Source organism: Balaenoptera musculus, chromosome 4 (assembly GCF_009873245.2).
Source record: "Balaenoptera musculus isolate JJ_BM4_2016_0621 chromosome 4, mBalMus1.pri.v3, whole genome shotgun sequence".
Taxonomy (NCBI): domain Eukaryota; kingdom Metazoa; phylum Chordata; class Mammalia; order Artiodactyla; family Balaenopteridae; genus Balaenoptera; species Balaenoptera musculus.
In genome coordinates, this window is record NC_045788.1 from 74833225 (window position 1) to 74860586 (window position 27362).

The window sequence follows — 27362 nt, forward strand, 5'->3', positions numbered from 1 at the left end:
TTCTTCCAAGCAGCTCCATCACCCCTTATTCCCTTCTGTAAAACGGGCTGCTCCTCATCAGTCACAGATGCAGAAGCAGATCCCAGCAGGTGCAATCCCACATATGCACTCACAGCCATGCACGACAAGTATGAATGGGTGAGTGGCATGACACACTTAGCACTTCCACCAACTCAGGTTGGAGACCCCAGAACTATCAGATTCTTTTTCCTCCCATTTCTCACTTCAAAGTTAGGAAGTATGTCATGACTTCAACAAATAAAAATGCTTAGATGAACAAGAGGACCTGAAAAAAAAAATTCAAGCTTTCAAAAGTAATATTTAGTCATTATAGGAAAAAAATACAAGAAAATGAAAAGTTTCTGTAAGCCCACCACCATGTGATAACTCCACCTTTATCTTTAGAACATTTCCCCCCTCTTTGAGCATGTGTTAGACGAGGATATTTGCTGAATGAATGAACTAAAAGTTAAGCCCTTAAGAAGATGACCTTTCTTCATCCCACTGTCCCTTTGGCTAAGTCTCAGCGCTTCAGGCAGCCTGAATGCTGTTTGGAACCCTTTTATGGTAACTTCACGGTCCTAGGTCAGGCCCCAAGCTCCCAACTCCCTAAGAGAAGGAAAGTGCAGTATAGTAAAAAGAGCACTGGTCATACCAAGAGCCCCAGGGGGAGGATTCCAGCTTTACTGCTAACTTGCTGCATGGTCTTAGACAAATCCCAATCTTACCAATCTGCCATTTGGAAGCACAACTCTAGATCCTCTTTACCAGCCCTTTCACCTTTAAAACTCAGAGATATAAAAGACCGCAGTTTGTATGCTAAGCTGACTTTCAGATGCCTTATTTCAGAGGAGGGCAACATTTCAAATCCTCAATTGAAATGAGGCCTCAATTCGTAGGCAGGCCTGCAGCAGAGAAGGCAGCTCCCAGAAGCCAGAGTTAGAACCTGGGCTGGGGAGAAGCAGAAGCATAAAGTTGTTGATGACCACACACAAGAGAAGGCGAGAGGGGAGGCAGGATGCTGTGTGGCTTCTGCAGACTTCTGGTGACTGGTCCTTGAGCCTGACTCAGCCACCCTCCACTTACCACTCCCACTGGGCAGGTCGTGGCAGGGGCTCAGTCTCCAGGTACCCTCTCCTCGTGGCCCTTGAAAACCCTGCCATCTATTCTTCAGCCTTAAAGTGTCTGAATTTATAATAAACATTTAAAGGTAGCATGAGAGACTATGAATTTGTAAAACTGGGGGGAAATGCTTAGACAACATTAAGTGAAAGAAGCAGAATACAGTACTGAGTACAAAAACTGAACCGGCTGTGATTATATACATATATAGATAGGTAGTTCATACAGAAAAAAGACTGAGCGATAAGTAACTAAAGTCAAAGTGTCTTGGACTACAGGTGATATTATTTTCCTATGTTTTCCAAGTTATCTGCTATAAATATATATTACTTTTAAGAGCACATCAAACATAAAAACATGCTCATGGAATTTCAAATGATACTGTAGAAGATTATAGGGCAAAATGGCCTCCATCTCTAATTCCTTCCCAGCTACTACCCCCATACCCCAATTCCACTCTCCTACCTGTTTAGTAACCTTGGCTGTTTAGTGTGTAACTCTCAGACTATTATCCATGTATACACACAAACGCACAGACTTTGTTCTTACGCAAAGCAGTTCATACTATATCGTTGACTGTTTCTATATATTTTTTAAAATTTAACAAGTGGGAGATCTTCCCATGTCTGTGCTTTCTTTTTTGTTTTAGTGGTTGCAGAGTGTTCCACAATAAAACTGTACCATAACCAGTCCTCTATTGGAAATAATGCTACTGCCCATCTTCTTGTTAGCTATTAACAAAACTGCCACTTGAGCATCCTGGGACAAATGGAGAACTTCTTTAGGGTATACTCCTAGAAGTAGGTCAAAACACATATACATGTTCAATTTTTGAAGATGCTGCGAAATGGCTCTCCAGAAAGACTATATCAATTTATATTCTCAGCAGTGTATGATTGTCTATTTCTCCCCACCCTTACCACTAATTTTGCTCATCTGAAGGGTTAAAAGTTCTTATTTTTATTTGTATTTGTCTGCTTTCTACTGATATTATCTTTTCCAAAAGTTTACTGCTTTTTTTTTTTTTTAAAGTCCTGCTTCTTTCTAACTTTTGCCCATTTTCCCATTGGGTTGTTGCCTTTTTTCTTATTGATTTCTAAGAACTCTTTATACATTCTGGATATTAATTTTTGTCTATTATGTAGGTTGCCAGTATTTTCTCTCAGTCTGTCATTTGCCTTACTTCCTTTAGAGTGCTCATTACATTTGCCTGAAATCCATCTGGAATTTATTTTTATGTATAATGTTATTTGAGGACATAATTTACCTTACTCTAATGTCAGGAAAAATATTTTAAACTTCAAAAGAACCTCTGTTTTCCATTTGTCTTATAAGCTTCCCATATTTTATATATCAGAATCATGGAACTTTTAAGGAGACAGGACTCTGAGGAAGGATGAAGCAGCAGCCCTGCCCCCCATCTCATAGCCTGGGTGTCTTCATGCCCAGTGGATACACCACACTGTGCAGGCACCAAGCTTGCCAGACCCATGAGAAGCAGAGCTCAGGCTCTGGCTCCAGGGGCAGTTCCCATGCTCCGCTCCTCTGGGTCGCACGTCACCAGTGAGGGTCGCCATCTAAGAGAGGATACGCTCCAGTCGAAATATGGCGTAAGGCCCAAGTTTAAGGACCTCGGAATGCCCCACATGAGGACAATGTAGTAATTACTCCAAAGCATAACTCCCCTCGTGCAAAAACTCCAATAAATGTGATTTTATTTCTCTGTTTTATGTTTCAGAATATTTAGGTTCAGTAAGTATTTGCTGAATGAATGCATGAACATAATAAGTGAAATCTTTAAGTCATTCATGATGGGGATAATCAGGAGTCGGCTGGACACTGAGATGATAAAGGGGGTTAAAGTCAACAAGAAGTAGATTTTCCAATAAAGCCTCAGGAGAGATGCTAGAAGCAGTGGCAAGAATAACATGCTGGGGGTGTGTGTTTGGAGGAGGGGGGAATCCCAGTCATGTGTAACGGAAAGCTGGGGTGGAAGGGTAGGGGGGTAATGGAGGCGGGGCCAACTGCCACTCTGCTCTTGGGTGTTCTGACACATCACACTGCCATGTGTGAAGCACAGAGGCTGAAAAACACCTGTGAGTGCATATGCATCTTTATTAAATACATGAACCCAAAAACCCTAAGATACTGAAACTCTGCAAGTGGGAGTCAAAAACTGATGTGGCACCTGTAGTCACTGCAGCTCAGTGGGTTGGGCCACAAGGAATCATCTGCACTGTCCCATCCGATCCTCCCAGTGACCGTGGCCATGGATATGGTAGACAGCTGACTAGGTTAGAGGTCAGGTAGGGCCAGGACAGGGAGGGGCTGCACTTGCCACCCTGCCCCCATCAACCCCAAGAACCAGTAGGGCAGGTGGAAAACAGAGTCCAGGAACCTGCTTGAAAATGTGGGTGGCCTGTCATTATTTGACTTAGCTATGCTTTTGTTCAGTTAGACTTCTGTTGTAACTTAATATTTTCTAGTTGTAGAAGTAAATAATGTTATTGTAGGAATTTTCAAAAATCAAAAAGTTTTAAAGAAGAAAATAAAAAAATCACCCAGAATCCTTCCAGATAGCGGGTTTTGGTAAATTACTTTCCATTCTTTTATACATTAATAAATTGCTCTCTTTCACACATACATCTACCTTTTTGGGGGTAAAATGGCTAAAAAATTCCTTTTATTGTGATAAAATATATATAATATAAAATTTACCATTTTAACCACTTAAGTGCACAACAGTGTTGTGCAACCATCACCATCCTCTACATTTACGTTTTACGTGTTGTTCTTTACTGAGATCTTACAACGTGACAGATATGCTAGTCATTTTACTTGCAGTCTCATGTAATGTTTGCAACACTGCATGTGCATAGGTGCTATTAGGATGCCCATTTGATACCGAGAATGTGGCATAGAGAGGTTAAGTCCCTTCTGGCAGGTTGCAGAAGTGGTAAATGACAGAGCCAGTGTTTAGGGCAGGTACGCAGGACTCTAAAATCTACACTCATAGTTTTGAGCCTCATCTGGATGAAGGACCACAGTAGGGGTGGGGATGAAAGTGCCTTAATGCACCCTATTATTTGCACACACAAAAATGAATTTAAAAATTTCTAGTTCAAATTTCAAGTGCGGAAAATCTGAACTATTTCTAACCCAGAAGAATGGAAATTGCACAGTCCTCATTCTATTTAGCGGGATAATTTAAGGATCATAAAAATATTTATAGGGCTTTCATGAGCTCATCTGCAACCTACATCTCCCAAACCTATTTTCTACCATTAAGCACCTCACCTTTCAACTCTACTATCACAAGGTTATGCAGAAACAACTTCTGTGGTTCGGGATGAGCAATACAGCCCAACAATGGCACCAGGAGTAGCTCTTCTCAGAGCCTAGATGGTGACCTCCATGCCCCCACTCTGGAAAACACACTGTTCAAAGCATAGAGCAAGCCTGAAAAACGGAAAAGCAATCCTGATAAACTATTGTTTTTTCAGTCCTTACCCGTGGGTTTTTGTGTTTGCCACCCACATGTCCCCTTGACTGTTTCAGAAAAGGGATCTCTTAGCGATGGGATCCAAGTCCAGAGCACACCACCCAGAATCACACATGTGAACTGATGTTGTTCATTTTCTTTATCCTGATGATGCTGTGAGAAAGACCCGCTCAAAGACCACCACCGGGTCCCGTCTGAGAGCAGGTTTTTCTGGCTTGGTATGATGTATTATTCCAGGGGATGGGGGACGGTGGGGAGAGGGTGATTCGTAGATAGAAACTGTGAGGTAAAACAACACCTTCATCCCCCTCTAACTCTCTTCAAGTTCAAAGTCAAAATGAAGCAACTTTTATCTTAAAGCAAAGGAACCTGACAGGCTAGCAGAGGGGGATACTGACTTTCTCTAAGACAGAATCCCAAAGCAAGGACACACATTTTTAATATCCATGCTGAGGAACAGGGGGAAGGTATATTCCATTTCAAAAATTGGCTGGGTCCACCCACAGGTCAGACACAGCTGGGCCTGTAGGCGGCTCTCCTCTGGGGAAGTTGACCCCTGCAGAGTGGCATGGCCTGTGGGCAGAGGCAGGGACAGGAAGGAAGAAGGGCTGATGGACATTGCAGGGAGAGTGATGGACATTGCAGGGAGAGCTACACTTTCAGTTACTTGAGTCAACAGGTGGGCTCTGGAGGTGAAATCTAATCCTCTCGCTAGGAGAGGTCTGTGAACCCTAAGGAAGAATTCAGGAGTGTCAACACAAGGGAGCAGGGAAATTAATCACAGTCAATCACGGCTGTCCCGGCTACCAGGAGAAGGCAGGTGGAACACACAGGGCTCTGGGAGGGCTGTGTTGACTAGAAACAGCCTCCCTGGGAGAGTCAATACTATTTTAAGAGACAAACAAGTGTGACTGTGGTTAAAGATAATCATAGTCAGATGTTGGCAAAAGTAGACAAACATTTCTAGGCCTCTGCTATTTAGGGTATGAAAGTGTGTGTGTGTATGCCAGGCAATGCTTATGTTAAGAGCTTTGGCGGCACAGGGTTTGCATATGCAAATAAAAGTAATACCCCGCAAGAAAAAGCTGCTTCTGGAACTGCTAACACATCCCATAGTTTCAGTGACACAATGTGGAACTGTACCAAATTCCATTACAGTAATAAAAAAATACAGAAATTGATAAAAGGATCAGAATCAAGCTGGGCAGCAGGGTAAGTGGGAGAGACAGTAGAATATTGAGAAGAGACCAGGACTCAATTTATTAACCACATGCTCTTGGGGAAATCGCTTCATCTGTCTGAGCCTCTGTCTTCTCACATGTGAAATGTGTAGGCTGACTCCCCAAAGAAGAACAAAGGGGAGACTGTAGTACCACATGGTAAGTCATATCCATAGATACTCCACTCCCATCCACGACCCCACGTCCTTTCCCCATGCTGTTTCCTTTGCCCGACTTCTAAGATGAAGAGTATCCCGCCTGACCCTTCAAGATACACTCCCCATGTTACCTCCTCACAAGGCCTCCCCAGCACACAACTTCCTTACCCTTCCAGAAGAGCTGGCCGTGCTGTCCCCTGAGCGCATGCATCAGAAGAGGCAGAAGGACTTCAGGTGTCCTTAAACTCAGTGCCGTTTCTCATTAGACCAAGGGGCCTACGGGTCAACAGGGACGAGGCCTGCTGGCTGGCCTCCCCAGCACAGGAGCACCCCAGATTTCCCAGCTTTGTGAGCTGACACGCCGTCTCTGCTCAATCTCTAGCCTCACCCCCACCCCAGGGGTGGGTCCTAAAATAACTGGAATATTTTATTCCCTGGGCCACGGGGATTAAGTCAAGGACGGTCACATGGCCTGACTCCACACAGGTCCCAAGAAAGTCAATTTGGGGGACTTTTGACTTCCTCCGACCCGCTGAGTATGAAGGTCTATAAGTGAGTTTCACTCTTGGAAAAAGTAATCTAAAATCTAACCAATAATATGTTTAACCAAAATGTCAAGTTTCTTTGTTTTTGTCTAATAGTGATAAATGCGGTTTCTGAATACAAGAAGTTCTGATTGGTTGCTAAGGACAGAAGAGAAATTTCTAAGCCATAAGTGGAAGATCAGATATTTACCAGAGCATATCAGGTAACTGTAGTAATTAAAGGAACACATCCAAGATGATCAACTTTGGACATGAATATAGGATAATGGCACAAACTAAACAAATAAATATAAAGGTCTTTAGTGGTGACCTGCTGAGAAATTGCTTAAGAATTCAACACGCTGGCCAGGTGTAGGCAGGAGACCTTTTACCTCTTTCTTAAGAAAAACTGTCATCCTGAATCAGCCCTAGGACCCACCAGATCAGCAACTTGTTTTGCACAAGGACACTCCCAGGGATCAAAAATTGGGCAAGAGGCCAGTAATTAGAGGTCTAATAAGTTACAAGTCTGTTTTCCTGCAAAGCTTTGAAAAATATTCACTAATCCTCCACTCCACTTAATGGTCCATCTCAAATTACTGCCCTGTAAGTCAGAGAAATATCTGATAATGAGAAAGAATATTATTGTTCATAATAATAATAGCATTTATGGAGTGCATTCTATGTGCCAGAAAGCTAAGACTATACTAGGTGATACACACACACTCCAGTAAATACCTGTATTTTCCCAAGTATAAGGATGAGGAAATTAATATAAAGAAGCTAAGTAACTAGACTAATGTAATTTAGTAAATTCTAATGCCAGGATGGGAACTCAGTCTGACCCTCTCTAACCCACAGTCTTCCCTTAGAGACCTGAGCTCAAGAGAGAATTGCCCTCAAAAATCCTGTTCGTTTACTTACAGAAAATGACAGATGAGCACAAGAGAGCTAAATGGCCCATGTTCCCTTCTTAGACAAGTCCCTGTTTGTAAGACTAACCTGGACACTGTCACAAAGTGCTAGAATCCCAGCTCTAGAAGCTTTGTGATCTGGTTCTCCTCTCAAGTGCATGCCAGGGCATTTTGGAAAGACACATACGCTCCACATGGCCTCTCCAAACCTGCCTCTGTTTGTTAGAGAGCAAATAGAAAAATAAGATTGTCCTATCTGAGTCACAATCTGATACCATTCTAAAAATGTCACATATGTATGTATGAATTTTATGGTGTAGGATGCTAATTATGACTATAAACACAAATTGGAGGTGTGACTAAGTTATAATAAGAAATATTTTACAAACTAAACCGGTTTCAATCCTTTGCATTTGCATATTTTTATACTAAAATTTTTTTTTAGTATAAAAATGTGCAAAGCTATTCTACCAACAGAATTACAGACACTGCCTCTGTCCTGTCTCTGAGATATGTATACATTGAAAGAGAAAAAGATGCAAACCCAACAAAGATGCACCCCAGACAACGAAACGAGGGCTGAAATCTATACAATACAATGTACAGATTGTATCTCATGAACCTGGGATTGGTGACTTTGGAATAAGAGGCAAGAGTGAGCACATAATTGTGGCATAATGCTTGCCAGGAAGCCACGGTAATTACAAAGCCAGGTGAGCTATGTCACTGATACTTTACAGTGGGAGGAAACTGAGAGGGTGGAGAATTTGGCTGACTTTCTCTCAGGGACCCAGCCAAGCTAGGATAAACCCCAATCATCCTTTGGGATGACTATACTTCTCTCCACCCTGAACTCCTCCACTTCTCCCCCCAGGGCTGATCTGGCCCACCTACTCTTCTAACTCCTACAACACACACACACACACACACACACACACACACACACACACACACACACACACACACACACACACACACCCTGAGAACAGACCAGCTCTGATTTTGCTCTTGCAGCCCTCGCTTGTGTATGCTGGCAGAAGGTCACAGTTAAACTTAGACCTGACCACCTCACCAGGAAGGAGCTGGGAAAGTGGCTGTTTGAGGAGATCCACAGACACTCTGGGAGAGGTAGCTGATTACACTCCAAGTGGAAGCACTATTTGGTAGTCAGGGTGTCAGTTAAAGCGGGAAGGCGATATAATTTCCAAACCAAAGCACAAAGAAACAGGGACTTAAAAATTAGAAAGTCTGGGAAAAACCCCAGAAGGTTACTGAGTCTTCGCCCACTTTCACACAGAATCCAAGTAAACAGATAGGATTGTCTGTTTTTTAAACCCTTTGTGGAATGGGAACCGGAAAAGGTCTCAGAAGACCACTGAGTACACTGTCCTGCATGTTGTAGAGTCAAGTTTACAGCACTGCTGAAGAAGTTCACTCTGACTCAGCTGAAACCTGTCCTCATGCATGATTGGGGGTGTATCCCTACAGGAGGTGGCAGCTGTGGATGGCAACACCTCAGAGCGGAAACTAGAGCCCGGGGGGAAGCCCAAGGTGGGTAATGGTGAATGGGAATCTGGCCCTTTTCATCTGGATCCCAGTGTCAAGATATGTAGGAACACGACAGCTCCTTAGGACTCAGGTCATGAATTAGGAAGTGAGGGCCTCGGCAATGATCCCTTATGGACACAGTACAGGTTCCCCAGGTGCTTGTGGACCAAAGAATGGTGCATGAGCTCTTGAAGCAAGCCAGTGTCAAGCAAGGTGACCTCCATAAACTGTCTTGCTTTATGCTTCTTTTACTCTACTTCCCTGTGTTCTCCCATGATATTTAGCAAAACCTTCTGGAAAGACCCTTTAAATGTGGCCCACTTGGGGACCAGAAGAATGGCAGTAACAGACTTTCAGTACTTACGTCAGTTCCTCACACAAGGTCCCTTTTGCCCCAGTGTAAATTCTACCTCCTCCCTCCAACAGATACTCTCACGGTGCCCTTTGGGAGCACTTATAAAGATCTGTGTGTGTGTGAGACAGAGAGATCTGCTGCCCTCTCTAAACTGTAAATTTACAAGGGCAATGTCACACCCACTTTGTTCACTGGCTGTGACTGCCAATGATCCCCCAGTGTCGGAGAAGTCAGAGATGACCAGCCCAGGAAACTTCGAGTAAGGTACCCAGAATACTGTGGCAGCCACAAACCTCCCTGGGTTGTCTGGGAGGGCTTCATGGGACCCTGATTAGACTGGAGCACACTGGCTATCCAGGCCTGGCTTCAGATCAACCTTGACCTTCCATAAGGCCTGGAAGGTCATAGGAAGACTCCATGACATGTCTAAAGAAGCTCCCCCGTATAGCCTGGCCTCACTTGGAGACTCCAGGCCAGTGGAACAGATCCTGATTTTGTCAGGACCTGTGGGACCTAGCCCTCAGCTCTAGGTTCTGGGAACCCAGCTGTGATTTCAGAGTGGTAAAGTTCCCCCAGAATCCGTCTAGACATTTAGAAACACCAGATGCAAGTGGCCACTGTAGGACAGATTCCTATGGGAGCAGATCTAGAGCAGGTGGCTAGGACATAGTTTCAGGAACCTGAGAGCGATTTCTGATTCACTGGGATCCCTGCCCCCCCAGATTCCTTCCAAAGAGCTGGATTTCCCAGAAGACTTGATCCAGTGCATCTACCCTCTCCATCCCCCCCCGCCCCACCAAGAAAAAGGGCAGGACTATTCTACGTTTCACTGTCTTCTCTGTAAAGGTATAAGCAATGTGCTACAGACATAATGATACCATTTTACTCATTACCAGCTGAGACTTCAGGCAAGTCTTTTCTCTTTTCCAAAGTGCTCTTCTCATGGATAAAACCGAGATCTTTATGTTCTGCGATGCTGTAAAATTCTAGTGTTCTATGGTGACATACAAGCAAGGCGTGCTATATATACAACTTTCCCTACACAAATAGGGAGATGGTCCCAATAGCCTGTATAGCACTGCACTCTGCCAGGCACTCGGTCATGCTTCAGGAGGACAAAAATGGGATGAGAAATGCTGTTCAGAATGAATCAAACACTCAAACGTCATTCAACTAAATGGCAAAACGAAACTTGCCCGAGTTCAACCAGGAGCTGCGTGCACCCACCTAAGTCATGCCTTCTCTGGACCTCGGTCCTGAGTCAGAGCAACGGGCTCCCTCCGCCCCATCTTACCCCTGAGACCCTGGGGACATGCAGGCCAGCCACACTTCTTATGTCATATGAAGAGGCAGGACTGAAGGCCGTCAGCTGGGGGTTAGACAGCTGGGAGATGGTAGCACGTTGCCGGTCTTCCTGTTCACTATTCTTGTCAGGACTTCCCCACATTACGTTCCTAAAAGCTGGCTAATCTGAGCTCCATGAGGAGAACTTGCAATTTCAGTCCTGTTTGTTTCCTCACAAACTACGTTGCTCAGAAAGGAAAATGTATAACTGCTTTGCTTGAAATTTTCAGTGGAGAACGCCTATGGGCATGTTTAAGCATCAGAGAGACTGCCATCCTCCTGGAATTATGGAGGGGCTGCGAGGACGGCCTTGGATTGGCCCTGGAATGGGGTGAAAGTTTCTAACTCTATATCCTTTCTACTCTGGCACATCAATGTATCATGGACTATAAAGTCTAGGACAGCTCCATCTGAAGGAAATATAATGCAAGCCACAAATGTGAGCCACGTATTTTATATTATATAAAAAATAAAATTATATAATTTTATATCATTTAAAATCTTCTAGTAGTCACAGTAAAAAAGTAAAAACAAACAGGTACAATTAAGTTTAATATATTGTATTTTACCCACTATGTCCAAAATATGATCATTTCAATATGTAATCAATATAAAGATTACTGAGCTACTTTACATTTTCTGTACTGAATCTTTGAAATCTGGTATGTAATTTATACTTACAGTACAGCTCCACTTGGACCATGCTCATTTCAAGTCTGCAATAGCCACATATGGCTAGTGGCTACAGAATTAGACAGCACAGCTTGAGAAGGCAGGTCTCACCTCTCCTCTGTGGTCCCCTGCACATCCCTGCTGCTTTGCTCACACTATATACTCAGCCCTTTAAAAGCCCCTGTAGGGCCCAGAGAGAACCCTACATCTCCTGAGAAGTCCTCCCAGATCACCCCAGGCACTGTGCTCTCATCAGCTTCTGCATAACTATTTTAGTCAGAAATCAGGCAAGACCTTGAAGCATCTTTCCTCTTATTGTCTTCAGCAACTATTTTCCTTTTTTTGGTCATTATTTACTGTTTTATGCTTATGGGGCAGCTCCCAAGTTGGACTGCAAGATCCTCAGGGGCGTGGAAACATCTTAAATTCTCTGTGGTTGCTAGTCTAATACCTGCCACATGGTACTCAAATATTTGGGGATCAATACAAAATATGCTCAGCTCAATTTCTCATATGATTAAGGAACTAATGAAATTATTTGAATGTGACAGTTGGCACAATTCCACAGAGACTTCTATATACTCATTAATGCTAACAATAATCCAACGCTTACATAGCACTCACCATGTGCCAGTTCTAGGTGATTTACGTATGTCAACCCATCTAAGCCTTGTAAAAACTCCATGACTAGATTCCATCATCCTTTCCATCTTCCAGACGAGGAAACCGAGGCAGAGTTTATGTAACTTGCACAAAGTCACACAGGTAACTGGCAGAACTGGGATTCAAACTCGTTCTGGCCCCAGAGTGCAAGCTCTTAATCATCATTATATATTGCCTCTCAATCCAGAACAACCACAAGATGAATTTTTCTACACCCTGCTTATCAGTACGCAGCTTAAGAATCACAGGCTTTCAGCCAGCGTATTTCCTTATATAAAAAGAATTAAGTTAATTCAGAAAATGTAAACAGAAGTAAACAATAGGAGAGACATGAAATTCCTGGTCCCAGAGGATGTTTCTCATAAATCCTCTTTAAACAAAGAACAGTACACTCTTCCTTTCAAAGGGTATAAAATGGGGGATAACTGGCAACAACTAAGTCTTGAAGTTTGGGATGTCCTTTCATCTAGGACCTCCACTTCAAGGGATTTATCCTAAGGAATTATAGGTGTGTGTTAAGACTTAACTATAAGAACGCTCATTACAATATTGTTGATAATAGCAAAATTAGAAACAACCAAAAATAGGGCGGTTGAAAATAAAAACAAACCATATTTACACATGATAAAATGAGCACCTAGTAGTATGTTGATAAACCAGCTCTCTGAGTAAAACAGAAGACCTTGATTTGTGGTGTCTGGTAACATTCTTAGTATAACTACTCCCACCATGGCTGATTTCAAGCTACCAATGGCTTAACCATTGAATATTTAACAATCCCAACCTGAGCTGAGCTGGCATATCACTGAATGCATCCACAAAAACGTCGTGGAAGTTGTTTAGTATGTTATGAGAAAAAAGTCTGTAACACTACTATACCCTATTTCTGGAAAAAATACACACATGGAAAAAAATTAAAAGGATATATTTAAAATGTTAACAGAGCTCTCTCTAGGTAATGGGATTTTATTTTCATTTATCTGTATTTTCAAATGTTTTCCCAATGTTTATGTATAATTTTGCTAGGCAGATAAAAAAAAAAATCAAGGCTCTCTTTCCCAGTAACAATAATTTTGAAATGACCTATCTTTGGAGGCATGTCTCAAAAAGAGAAAAAGAGAAATCCCTGGACCTACTCATGAAAGCAACTGCACAATTAGAAGCCTCAGAAGTGAGGAGATTCCTAACACCACATAAACAAGAAAAGGCTGAGGGGGTAAAACATGCAGCTCTAGCCCCGTGCACACTGGTCTCACGGGGGAGAAGGGTAAGTCATACCCCTCCCGTGGGGTGAAATATACCTCGCGGAAAGGAAAGGTGGGATGTAGGGAGTGGAGATTCGTAAACTCCAGGACAAGAATCTGTCTGTACAGTCTGATTCTGGAAAGATCTATTTCTTAACCCAGGGCTCTTCCTCATTCCTTCTCACCAAATTTTAGCCATTATATTATATCAGTACCAACAATTGTCAAGTTCAATTCTTGTCTACAGCGAAACCCTTTGTAGCCACTAAAAAGATCCTGGAAATGCATCTCTATGGAAAGACGTTCCAAAGATTAAGTGAAATCATGTTTTAAGGCAGAATATATTTATAAATATGAACCCATTTATTTTAAAAGGGGTAAACATATAGAAAAGGATACATTAAGTGATTAAGTAGTTGTTACGAGGTAGTTAGGATGATGCTACAAAGTTATGCTTTTACGGTCTTTTTTGTTTGCCTAACTTTTGATTTTTTTCTGAAGTAAGCATAGTTACCTTTTAAGAGTCTGAGGAAAATGAACATAAGAAGGAAGGAGTCTTAAATGGGAAGAAGGATGCCACAACTACCCTTACTCGCCCCTGGGGGCTGAAGGGCTCAGGGAAGATGTAGGTGATTCCTAATTCCAACCTTGTTCCCGTCACCCCCGACCCTCCTGGCAAGTAACAGTGAGTGGTAAGGGCCTCCCCCACTTCTCAAAGCAGAATCCCCAGGAAGCAGGTCACAGACGCCCTTGCTGGAGCCAGGGGAGAGGAGGAGGAAGGTGGGGAGGGTGGAGAGGAGAGAAAAGAGCAAACCAAAAATATTAAGCCTCCTGGACGGCTTGTTAAAACACAGACTGCTGGGGCTCACTCCGGAGTTTGAGTCAATGGGGCCGAGAATCTGCATTTCCAACATTTTCTCCAGTGGTAACCACTCTTGGAGAACTTCTACTCTAAGCAAAGAAAGAAGATGAGGAGGCAGCACACAGGTGTGAGCCTGACATCCGAAATCTGTGCAGAAGTGGACTGTTTGCAATTCTTTTTAACAGTGAGGCTTGGTTCCCTGTTGGATGGGGAAAGATAATATCCCTTTCTCCCTCGGGGCAATAATGGAGATGCTAATGGTGGGAGAGCAGAAACTGGGACTGTCCTGAGAGCCTGTTACACACCAGGTGCTGTAAGAGACCAAACAGATGCCTACAACTAATCCCACCCCAAGGAGAGCAAGTACCTGCATACAGAGATGTTTTATGAGGTACTGTTTCAACCGAGCAGCGGAAGGGATTTCCCTTCCTTTCAATTTGCCAGTTTCCTCACTATGGTCTCCAGGAAAGCAAGAAGAATGTGAAAGGACCTGTTGCATAACTCTGATCTTTGTTTGCTCTTTTACCTGGCTAAAGCCAACCTGGCAGCCTCTTGGCTGCCTTGCAGGTGTAACCAGGGCTCACCTCCTTGCAGGAAGTATAACACAGAAGGTTCTGTCAACCTCAAAAGAGGAACTCCATTAGTCACTGAATAGACAAAGCAGGGGGGCCAAGCTACCCACGTCTCCCAACCACAAGGAATACACAAGATTCTGGCCAAACCTCAGAGAATGTCTAGAACCTCGGGGGCTGCTGTGGGCAGGTCATGATTTTTACCTAGGCAAAAACAGCCTGAAGAGGACCTGCAAAGCTCTGCAGATGAAGGGTGTGCAACAAATGTTGGCTGATGGGATCAGAAAAATGGCTCTCAATTAGATTGTTAGCCAAAGTCAAGGGGCAGGCAGGAAGTGATGTCTTTTTACATAACATAGGTTTTCAGGACCTAAACTTCAATGCTGGTGTAGCCATGTTCCAATTCTTGTACATTGTGTTTCCCCTCAGAGAAGAATAACTCGAGGATGCTTCGGGTATCTTGCCAGTACCTTCTCTCAGATGTTCTTTTACATAACCACAGTGATTATAATACTAGAAGCACTGTATCTTTTTAAAATTTTTAATTGGTTTAATTAAAAAAAAAGGAAATCCCTATCATACTTATAGATCACAAGCTTTCTTTCCCCACAGTGGCAACTCTACAGCACTGAGGCACAGCTGACAATGGTTTGAACCAAGACCATTAAATTGCTTAGGAATGTAGATTTGCAGCATTACCACCTAGAAGACCCACAGATATTTAGCTGTGAGTTCCCTGAGTATGGGTTCTATGTTTAGTATTCCAACTACTGTTACCATTAGTAGCTAACCTTTTTATAGCACTTTATATGCCTGGTGCTACGCTAAGCCCTTTACATACATTGTCTTAACTAATCCTCACAGCAGCCCAATGGGGTCAGTGCCATTATGATTCCCATCCATTCTCCCCCAGTATCCAGCGCAGGGCTGGCAGGCAGTCAGCACATAAACATTTGTCAAATGGATTAAAACACTGTGTTACATAAAAACCAGTGACTTTCAAAAATGGAATGATAGGAATGTATTTCATTGATTCATTTCCACCTGAAAGGGTACACTTCATGAAAAGAGACAAGAAAGAAAGGGGGGGAAAGGGACCTTTGGAATTAAATTGAACCAGAGGGGAAAACATGGACAGATATTTACTAAGAACAATGTGCAGAAGCTGCTCTGGGAGAGACAGAGGTGTGACTGTGGTCTCTGCCTTCTGCGGTCTTGGGACAGAACAGCCACTGAAGGCAGAACAGGGAGGTCCAGATCCCAGTGGCTCCAGGCAATGCAATCACCCCCCAGAACCACAGATCATTCCACAGTTAACACCCAAGTTCCAGCTTGGGGTCAGCCTCTACCCTTCTAAGTTGGGCCAGCCGTGCCTTTGTCTAGAGTAAGAGAAACCACATGCCCAGGAAGACAAAAATGGAGTTGCAGAAAGAACACTGGAAAAGGGCTCTAGGTCTGACTCTGCTACTAAATGGCTGGATCTCAGTTTCCTCCTGTAGAAAAAAAGATCTATTAAATAATCTCTAAGATTGCTTCCAGTTCTAACTTCCCATGGTATAGGACCTTCTTCTGCTTGAGAAGCCCCCCTCAGCTTTTAGACCCATGCTCTTTCTAGGGCATGGAAAAGCTGGGCCTTGGTCTGAAGGAGAGGGCAGGCTGTGCAGCCAGTCACATTCACTGAAAAGGAGAAGCACTTCAAAAGGATGGGGAGTCTTTTTAGGGCAGAAGAGAAGCACCGAGACTCAAGAGGAACTTCACTAAGGAGAATACCAAAAACACTGCTCCAGACTAAGGTAGGCTTACAGCATTGTTTGGGCTCCGAAGTGAATCCCCCATGTTCACTTTAGAAAAAACAAAACCAAACCAAAAACCTTTTATTTTGAATAAAAACACAGAGTCTGAGTTTTTTTCTTTTTATCTCAGGTTAGGACTTACCAACCTGTAGCACATGGAACCCCTGGGGTGACATGCCTACAGCATGATCAGTGATTGTTGGACCCACAGTTGTACCAAAAGAAGACATTTGGCTTCCGCTTCCAATCTCCTCCACCCCAACCAAATCCATATACTCCTATTTCTACTAGGCTACGTTATGACTGGAAGGCAGGGAATAATTGATATCCTTGTTACTACCCACTAGTCAGAGAATCAGGAATGGGAAGAAAACCATGAGATCTAGGTTGGCAACAGTACGTATGTGTGGAAATTCTCCCCAGATTAAGGTATATCCCTGGGAGGCAGAGAAAATCGAGAGATATAATGGACAAACATACATGCTAAATGGTCAATTCAATTTTCATAGTGGTAAAGGCACTTCCTGGAAGATAAAGAAATAAAAAGGGATGTATACCTCAAGGCCCCAAGGCTTCTCTGACCCTTGGGTGGTTAACTAAAGTAAACAAAAGTGAATGTCACTTTTGTTCCCCTCTGAGGTTACCAACACCTTTCTAAAGGAACTTGGTGTCATGGTTTCACACATTAAATTCAGTTTATAAAATGAGCTGTATTAATTCATGGGCCAAAGAAGGAATATTCACACCCAATCATAAGATTCCTGCTTAGTGATTCTGGGGGAACGTAGGGGGAAAAAGAGAAATTATAGATAAGGATGGCTCGGGATGCCCTGTAAACCCCCATAACTCTTACCCATATCCTGTGATGTCAGCCCCAATCGCCCCTGTGGCGAAAGAGCCATGGGATTGTGATCCCAGCACCTCTCCTGTGAGCTTACTCGGCCTGGATAAGTCGCCACCCTTTCCTCTCTTCACTTCTGAGACAGTCTTCTGAACCAGGTACTGTCTCACAGTACAAATGGGGAGATGTGATGGCACATGGGCTCAAGAGGCAAGGACAATGATACAACAGTAAGCAAGTATAAATAAATGCCATGCACACTGTGGAGAAGCAGAGGAGGGCAGCAGTCAGGAAAGGTTTCCAAGAAGGGACTTTTGTCCATATACCCAAAGTTAATTGACTAGAAAATTAAAGGCTCTAAAACTGGCTTCCAACTTCCAAGGTCTGAAAAATCTCTAGGCTCCATGATCTAAGAAGTCACAAATTCTGGTCTGCAGCACATGACTTAGCAACCCTCCAGGTGACTTGAAATCCCTTTTGTCACTCGGAAACAAGTTGCTCTTTAAAATTGTAAGATCACTAAAGAAGAATCCAGAATGGACCCACTTCTTCAGGTATAGAGGAAAGTCGAAGTAGCCAGAAATCCTGAAACTTCCCACAGAGAGCGACATCAGTGATTAATCACCCTTCAGACACACACATGCCATTATGTTTGGCTATTTTTCACTTCCAAAAAGGCAGTTATAAATGATTTGCTGTCCTTCTTCCGTCTCACCCATCTCTATTTCTGTTCTACCCTCGGTTTTCAGTTTTCCTGCCCTTCAATACTTATTTCAAGGTACGGAAGGAAGGTCATCTTTCATCAAACCCCTTTGCCATACCCATACTTAACAGAACCAAAAACTGGAACAGAAGAACACAAGAGAGTTGCCTTCCTCACTTTTCCAAATCCAAAGACAAGCTCCACTGACTTTGTCCATATTTTTCTCAAATATGATCTTTAAAGGCCACAAAGGTATGTCACTAAATCCTTGACTCTTACCCTAGTGTTAACAACTGCAACCACTTAGGATTCACCAGAGCAAGTCCAGGATAGCTTAGCTTTGTGTCAAAAATAACCAGAACATTCCACTTCCCCTTGGTTCCTTTGTCCCAGACTTTAGAAGGAGGTGTCCTTTAAAAGCTGAGTGAGTGGAAGCCAGTTAGTCAAGGCCCCTTGACTCAGGAACCATAGTAGTGAGTTCTAAACCATTAGCTTCACAGTCATCTGTACAACCAGAGGAACTGGTTTAACTGAAAAGGGAGGCCAACCGTCCCTGGTGTAGACGCCCTGCACTCCCATTAGCCTCTCAGACTCTCGCCCGAGCCCTTCTCTGTGTTGCAGTTGGGCAAGCTTCTTCCTATGGAGTTCTGGGGCTCTGGACAATGCATTCAAGCTCAGTACAAGACATTATCTTTTCAGTCTGCTTCGAATATATGCCTTCGGGCTGGGTGGGGACTCTGAGCTCTCCTTGCTGTTAGAGCAGACTCAGAGAGCCCCTGGGCAGTGCCCAACACCTCAGACACATCATCCTGCCCAGCGGCTGCCAGGGGCTCTTGGAAGGGTGGCTAAATCACGTCCCCCACCATCTTCCTCAGATTGGAGCCCCGGTTTTCCATCTTCACATGTTTCAGATGTGGCAAAGAATAAGGACTGAAGAAGGAGAAGGCGAGAGGCACCCACCTTTGTTACCCTCCTTTTCCCTTTTAAGCTGCTTTCACTGCTTGGGCCTTTTGCCTCCCTCTGTCTTCAGCTGAGAGGCGATGGTCTCCTCCAGCTCTGGCTCCAGCACCGCCCCCCCTCCCCCCACTGGCAAGCCACAGAGCCTGCAGCCGCCGCTTTCCCAGTCCTGCAGACAGGAGGTGACCCAGCAGGCACCCCAAGGGGGCTCCCAGCCCCCTCCTCTCACCACCACACGGAGGGCCCGCCAGGGCAATTCACAAACAAAGCAAAGGCTGAGAGACCCCTGGAGAATTACTCTGTAAGGAAGCTGCGGCTGCCACACATCTGGACTCAAGGAGGCAGCTGCAGGGCCTTTAGATAAGCACCGCCCACGTTCCCAAATTCTGCCTTTGGACAGGAAATGGACTCCCAAGAAATCCTGCTTGGAAACCCTTCACCATGAAAGCAGCCCAGCCTTCAGCGCAAACCCACCCACTCGGATTCCCTTTGGCCATTTCCTGCTTCCTCTCCCTTTTAATACCCCCTTGCTTCAATTCCCAGCCTTGGTTTTGAACGTTTCTGAACTAGGCTTGGATTTTTGTGAGGGTCCCTGGCCTCCTAAAATTCCTTCTCCCTCTGAATTCTGATTTTTAGAGTTAGCTGCTATTCAGTTCCAAGCTGTTCTAATTAAATGCAGGATTGAGAGAATCTGACGCTGAGATTATGAACCCTAATGACTTGGGGAAAGGTCCTTCAGATTTAATTAGTTTTTGTAGTCTCCTATCTGCTTAGCATGGAGAATTTGTCAGGGTTATGTGTGGGGTGGGCACAGAGGATGCGGTGGTCACTTGGATGAAGTTTATTCACCAGTAACTCCCAGAGAGTTCCATCAGGACTCGTTAGGCGAGGATGGGTAAGGAGACTGGGGCATTGCAAATAAGGGTGGAGGCGAGACACCCAACAGGTGAAATTTTAAAAGGGCTTATGTCAAGTGAGAGCCTATATTCTCACTTCTAACCACACAGAAACAGAATCTCCCCGACCCTCCAAGCTGAGGCGTTAAAGTGACATGAACTGTGTTAGGAACATCTGTTAACTCTGTCTAGGAAGGGCTCGATTTCTTTTTCAGGATAGGCTACACATTGATAACTTTCCTTCTGTCATCCTTCTCACCATCGTGTTTTGCAGGCTGATTTTGGGGAAATTAGTTGCTTCCTGCAAGTCTCCTCGACAACACTAAAATTAGCAGAATAATTAAATACAGTCCTAATTGGGTACATAGAGAGTTCTTGGTTAATTAATGAGCCAAGCTCCGGCCCAGAGCTGCAGATCCACGCTGACCTGCCAAAGCCCAGGCAGAGAAAAGCCCGCTCTAGTCCCCAAAGAAAGTTGTCACTTGGCAAAAATAGTTCCTGGTGTAGAGACAAGTGTCAGACACATTCCTATAGCTAAGAGTCATCTGTTAACCCCGCGGCTGAGGTCCATATGTAAATGAGAGCAGGAAAGTGTAACTCTGCCACTACAGGGACGCGCAGAGCTCCGAGTGGCCTCTCCCTCTCCCCCGCATCCGCGCCCCAAGCCCTCTGCAGGCTGGAGCCCAGCATCCAAAGTCGCCGGTAAATAACTGAGTTCCCAAACTTCAGCTCCGCATCCAAGTCAGAAGCTCCTTGAGAGTGGAGAGCGAGCGAACCGCTTCGCGCCGCAGAAACTGCAATGAACACAGTTGGGAGCAAACCCTCCCTTTGCCGTGCTCCCCTCCCCACGCCCATTTTCCCCAGACCACGGTCTGCTCCCCGCCACCCCGCCACCCCATACTCAGCTGCCCCGGTCTCTGCCTAAAAAGAAGGCGCAGCGCCGACAGCCACTCACCTCTGCACGGGAAGCAACAGCAGCACTTCGCCAAGAGCCACCCCAAAGAGGGACCTCGGGTGTACGCGCGGTCGCCGCCCTTCATGCTGCCGCGCGGCCCCAGCGCTCCCGCATGGCCCGGGGTGCCCGCCGCCGTGGGAGCGCAGCAGGCAGGCCACCGCGGCCCCGCGGCCCCGGAGCCAGCTCGCAACCTCGGCCGTCCCTCCCCGCCCTCCCGTCCCGCACCGCGGCAACGACTCCGACTTTCTGGGAGCCAGGGCCACCTTGGGGAGAAGGGGAGGGGCCGGCGGGGAGGGCGGCGCTGGGGGCGGAGTTCCAAAGTCCAGCTGTTTGCCCGAGTCCCGCCGGCAGCGTGGCCCAGAGCCTTATGCAAGGCCGCTCTGGCCGCCGGCACGGGGCACGCGAGGGGAGGAGGCGCGTACACAACCCTCGGCGCAAAACAGGTGCTTCCCCTTTAGTGCTGCGTCCTCTCCTCAAAGGCCGCCACAGTCAGCTCTGGCTTAAAATCCGCAATCCGATGAGGCCAAAGAGGTGGCAGAGAAGCAGACTTAGAAGGTTCAGGACTCAATAGTGCCTTTTCTCTGACAGGTTCACCCCCTCCTTGTCCTCAGCCTCCGAACATGAACAGCCCCCTCTGTGTTGAAAACACCTTCACCTACGCTTTTCGTTCCTTCTTTTTAATATTTAAGGCTAATAATGATAATCGTGCCTCCCCTTTTCATCGGCTCCGGGGTGGTAATGATGTTGTGGGAAAGCTCAGTATTGCAAAGAAACCATAAGACGGAAGTTCAAAGCTGTTTTGTCACCTAGTAGCTGTCTGACTTTAGGCCAGTCATTTCACTTTTTTGATCCTCAGTTTCCTCATTTAAAAAATAAAAGAAGGAAAAAGAATTCCCATGTTACAGGATTGCTAAGAGAATTTTAAAACATCCATGAAGTAGCTGTTAGAGAGATGTTTTATAGTTCCAGTTGAGTGAGTGCCTACAGAGAAAGTGCAGACACCTTACTCATGGTGGAAGATGTCCATTCACCCCCCCCCAACCACACCCAGTGGGTCTATCATCCCTTTACTTAAATTCCTATCTGTTTCCTTTTTAAGTCTTTTCATATTTCAAGGTCAAGCTCACATCCCCCCTACCCCCCCCCCAAGAAGCCCACCTGCACCACACCAACTGGACCTTCCCATGAACCACTGTGTTTATCACTCACAAAGCATCTCTCCCATTCCTTTGTGTCCAGATTTAGGAAAAGGGATGGCTGGAAACATACAGCACTCAAAGTAGAGAGAGCCCATTCATCAGGAAAAAAAAAAGGGGGGGAAGCTTGTGAGAGGGATAAAAAACAGAAGCTTGATCACTCAATTCCCACCTGGAAGAAAGATAGCCACAGGACAAGACTTTTAGGAGTTACCAGGATTTGGGGCTTCCTTTCTCAGTTTGAACCATGCTTAGGTTTTGGCCTTATTTATTTGTGTTGCAGCACCTGCCACATGCTTGGAACACAGTCGATGCTCAGTAAACACAGTAGCACAACTTCATGAGTAACAAAAGCTAGCATTTATTGAGCATTTGTTTGTGCCAAGCAGTTTCCTAGTTGCCTTCTATACATTAGCTCATTTATCCACACCAAAAAACCTTATAAGGTAGGGTCCTCTTTTAAATCTGAAGAAACTAAATGAATGAATGCTGATGAGGCTTCGATGATTTAACTCTAAAGAGAAACTCTAAAAAGCTTCACCATGTAGGAAGAGCAGAACCCACAGTCAAAATCTAACTTCTAGGTCTACCACTGCCATCTCCCTGATGGCCCCTCCTGGCAAGTGTTATATAAGAATCTCACTGTCGAGCAGGAAATGTACCCCTGGTGCTCCACATACGAAACAGCGAAATGAAAGTTCAAATTGCTCATGCAGCCCACACCCCAGATTCCTGAATTCACTGATCATCCTATTGGTCAGTCTCATCTTGACAGCTTGAATTACTGCAGGATGTGGCAACCGGTACTGCTGTCTAGTTCTCTCTTCTATATCACCAAATATAACACCCATTTTGCTGTCCTTGCAAGCCCAGAGCAGAAAATGGCCAGTACCTTCAGCCCTTGGAAAAGTGAACTTGGTTTGCTTGTGATCCACTGTCTGGATGCTATGATACAAGAGTCCATATTTGGTCTACCCACCAAATCCACCTCCTTGAATACTTTTGGGGCACTCTGATAGGAATTCAAAAATGCTTCAAAATTGCTTGGTGAGTAACCAGTTCCTTTTTTACTTAAACCTTCCTGTTGGGCCTTTGTGTTTAAGTGACACTGGGTCATCTTTGCATCATAATCTTTTGCAAGAGGCTGACAACATCATCGTGTAGAAACTGGCTTGAATTAGATGTCTGAGGAAGATTCAGCCCTTGCTTCAGAAATCAGAGTACTGGAAACTATTAGGTAAAAAATAAGCTACAAGGATATATTGTACAACAAAGAGAATATAGCAAATATTTTATAACAACTATAAATGGAGTACAGCCTTTAAAAATTGTGAATCGGGCTTCCCTGGTGGCACAGTGGTTGAGAATCTGCCTGCCAATGCAGGGGACATGCGTTCGAGCCCTGGTCTGGGAAGATCCCACATGCCGCGGAGCAACTAGGCCCGTGAGCCACAACTACTGAGCCTGTGCGTCTGGAGCCTGTGCTCCGCAACAAGAGAGGCCGCGACAGTGAGAGGCCCGCACACTGCGATGAAGAGTGGCCCCCACTCGCCGCAACTAGAGAAAGCCCTCGCACAGAAACGAAGACCCAACACAGCCAAAAATAAATAAATAAAAAATAAATAAATTTTTAAAAAAATTGTGAATCGCTGTGTTGTACACCTGTAATTTATATAATATTGTATAACTATACTTCAAAAAAATCAGAGTACAAGTAGACCCTAAAGTAGTCTTAGTCTCCATGAAAAGGATCCATCAGGCATGTTTCCATTGGTCCTTATTATAACCTAGGAATCCATCCTACTGTCAACTTAAAGGCATAAAACCATTAGGAACACCTATCCATCTTGAATTGATATGGTCAGCACATTTTGGAGACTGGTTAGGCATCCATAACCCAAGAGTCCCACTGCCGTACTCGTGTGCCTTCCAGAATGATACCAGTGATGTCTACAACCCAGCGAGGAAGTCTTGAACACTACTGGAACACTGACTGATTTCAGACCAATTCATTAACTCAGCAAACACTTACTGAGTGCCTACTATATGCCAGGCTCTGTTCTAGGCACTGGGTCTACATTCACGAACAAAAACAATCCCAGTCCTTGTGGAGCTAGCCACTAGGACAGATTCAACGTGAACGTGAAAGAGAAGGGAATCAATGTCAGATATTTGACCAAGTTTTGAGTTGAGGGATTTAAGAAAATAGGTGCCTGAATCCTCTAACTTACATCTAGATGTTTTAATTGTCCTCAGGACCATTTGGAGGGGATGGTAGGGAAATGGTTTTTAAACACAGATGCTTATTAAAAGCATCAGGGAAGATTTTCTAAATTCTAGGTATTAGAATTTTTTTTTTAAGGTTCTCCAGGTGATTCCAGGGTGGAACCAAGTTTAAGAGCCATTGATGCCTGGGTCTTCCTCCCTCCAACCCTCTCAAGATTCAGAGTAATTCCCCTTTGGGTGAGGCTGGGCATCAGTATTTTTTAAAGTTCCTCAGGTGTTTGTAAGATGCAGCACAGTTTGAGAACCATTGGTGTGGTGTGCTGGTTCTCAAACTTGAGTGTGCATCAGAATTACCTGGATAGTGAGTTCAAACACAGATTACTGGGCCCGCTCCCAGACTTTCTGATTAAGTAGGTCTGGGGTGGGGCCTGAGGATTTGCATTTCTACAAGTTTCCAGGTGACGTTGATGTTGTTGGTGCAGGGGCCACACTTTGAGAACCACTAGTTAGCGGTCTCTCCCATCTGTTTGTAATCTACACCCTCTTCTTTTTGTAATAGCACCTTGATTTTTCTTTGAGGAACCAGCTCTCGTCCATTCTCAGACCATGTTTGTGGATGTAGTTGACATCCTCCCTCTGTCCACCCTCCACTCTAAGGTTGGGCCCATGACCTGGGCTTGGCCAGCGAGCTACAAGGACTGGTTCAGATTTAGCACATGACCCAATTTCAGCCAATGATAATAAACTGGAAGACCTTAGCAAGAACTACTGGGAAAGCAGAAATCCCTTCCCAGAAGATTTCTAAATTGGTGGAATGTTAATGTAAAGCAGCTGGAGGCCATCCTGCCATAACTACATAAGCAGAAGCTGCCTGAGAATAAAGCCAACATGGAGGAAAGAGATGAAATGAGAGAGAGGTAGCGGGTTGTGTGTGAGGTTTGATGCCATCACCTGAATACACTTTTCCTCCAAAGTCTTATCTATCCCTGGACCTTATCGGAGCCCAAGTAAACATCTTTTTTTGTATAAGGCAGTTGAATCTCTATAATCTCAAGGTTTGCAAACTCCACTCCACCCACTCCCAAAGTTCAGGTTAAGAACCTCTGAGCTATAGCAATATTTTTGGAGTGTTCCTAATTTCCAAACAGATGGTTGAATCTTATTCTTATTTTTGGCAGTTTGTCTTTAGTTATGCTTCTGGTCAAAGTCTATCTTACATGAATTAGGCTCTCTGCCTACCGATGTGTCCATTTTATCTCATCTCCATTTCCCACAACAGTGAACCCCAAAGAATTCCTGCTGGTCTCAGCCTGCACACATACTGGGCCCGGTATACCACAATGCTGGGCTTGGTACCAGGGACTAGTGGGTCTGCCCTCTCCCCCCAAGTTAGCCACAGGCTTCAGGAACGCTGGACCATGACCTAAGGCATCTGCCCTTTTCACCAACAGACATGTGTCCAATTTTGTCCTTTAGACTTATTCTCCTCAGGTTTACAGGAACTGAGTTTTTCAAAATCACATTTATCCAGATTTCTTATTGAGAGCTCAGCCCAGAGACAGAAGGCAATAGCAACTGTGCCGCAACTCAGGCCTAGAGATTCCTGTGAGAACCTTCCTACAGCGACAAGTACAGTACACGCCTTCTCCGGAACATGCCAGGTGAGGGCTGTGGGCGTGGTTTCTGGGGACTGTGGGCAGCTCCACCCCAACCAGTCACTTTACCTGCCTTTTCCTCCAGCAGTACATCTCTCTTCCAGCACCCACTCCCAGATTCTGATCCAGATTCCCTTCTAGAGTTTGTAAAAAGCTCTGCAGGTGATTTCAGTAAGAAGTCAGGGCAAAGGACCATGGACCTTGGGACTCTGGGATTACTTCCTGCGTGGTACCTACAGAGTTTAGGGAGCACCTGGACTCAAATGTTTTCACTTTCTCAGACTCTGACATCCCTCCACGACCCGCGACACTCTCTAGTTACTGACCGCATGCTCCTTAACCCTCATCTTCCCTGTGTAGATTTCTGGCCTGTGAACTGCCTGATGGCTGACACCAGGGTGGTTCATAATTTTCCCCATATTATCCCGTCCTGGCCTCCGTTTCTGACTGTGGCTTAAAACTCTGAGGTTCTTGTCAAGTACTGATCATTTATACAACGAAGAGTTGGATTTTGAATATCTACTATCTGCAAGTCACTAAGTTAACCTGTATATGGGAATTTATAATGGGAAAATGATATGAGAAACAGAAATTGAATAAGACTGTTCCCTGAGCAAAGACAAAGAAGAACAAGGTGAGTTCTAGGAAAGCAGTTGGTTCAATTTTTTTGTGGCAGAAAAGGGAAACTGGAGGCAGACCAAGACTGGACATAAAGTAGAGGTTTCATCCTTGTGTGAAGAAGAATAATTATCAGTGACCAGAAACACTTATTAAAACAAAGGAGGTGCAATTTGTACATTGCTTCTATATTTAATTAGAACTCCAAACACGTCTTTCAAAATTGTATAACGTCCATGTGGACAACCATTCCCAGGTTATATGTGTTATTTTAATAGCAATGTCTACAGGAAAGCATGATTACCAGCATTATGCATAGTAATCTCTTCTGCTAACTATACCTGTTTAGTGTGGTCTAACCACTGCACGCCTGCTGGCCCCGTGGGTGCCTCCATCCACATAGCAACAGCTCCCAGACTCCAAGGACTAAACCACCACTGAGCTCGTCCTATCTGTCTTCAACTATGCCCTGTAAAGGTGTCCCTCGCTCCCTCTCTGCCTGCCCAGCTGACAAGTGTCTGCCTCCTTCTGGCTGTCTCACTTATGCTCAAAAAGCTTAGCCTCAGCTCGCCCTGCCAACAAACCTCTGTTTTTCAGGAAGGAAGTATGCCTGACCACCCTCTGGACTGAACCAAGCCCCAGGTAAGGGTAGTCCAGGCGATGCTGAAAAGGCTGTGGGGCTTCACACAGGACCCGGGTGTCTCCCCCAGAACAACCAGTGCTCATGCCCTTCTGGGGTGGAGCTGCGGGCCGCCAGGACGGGCTCCTGGAGATCCCAGCTCAGGAGGAGACAAGCTATTTATCAAAGTGAGAGATGACTGC

At 44.8% G+C, this 27362-nt stretch overlaps 1 protein-coding gene across 5 annotated transcripts in view; it reads right to left on the reverse strand.

Annotated features, from left to right (window-relative positions):
- The window catches only part of KALRN (kalirin RhoGEF kinase), a 655634-nt gene that overhangs the window by 89527 nt on the left and 538745 nt on the right, over positions 1 to 27362 (reverse strand). For 4 of the 5 annotated variants that reach the window (XM_036850145.1, XM_036850148.1, XM_036850146.1 and 1 more), the window contains exon 1: positions 20846 to 21054. The exons of the other annotated variant lie outside the window; for it this stretch is intronic. In XM_036850145.1, coding sequence (XP_036706040.1) covers positions 20846 to 20930 — 85 coding nt within the window. In that variant the 5' untranslated portion in view covers positions 20931 to 21054. Of the gene's footprint in view, positions 1 to 20845; positions 21055 to 27362 lie in introns of those variants that run through there. 5 annotated transcript variants of the gene reach the window in all.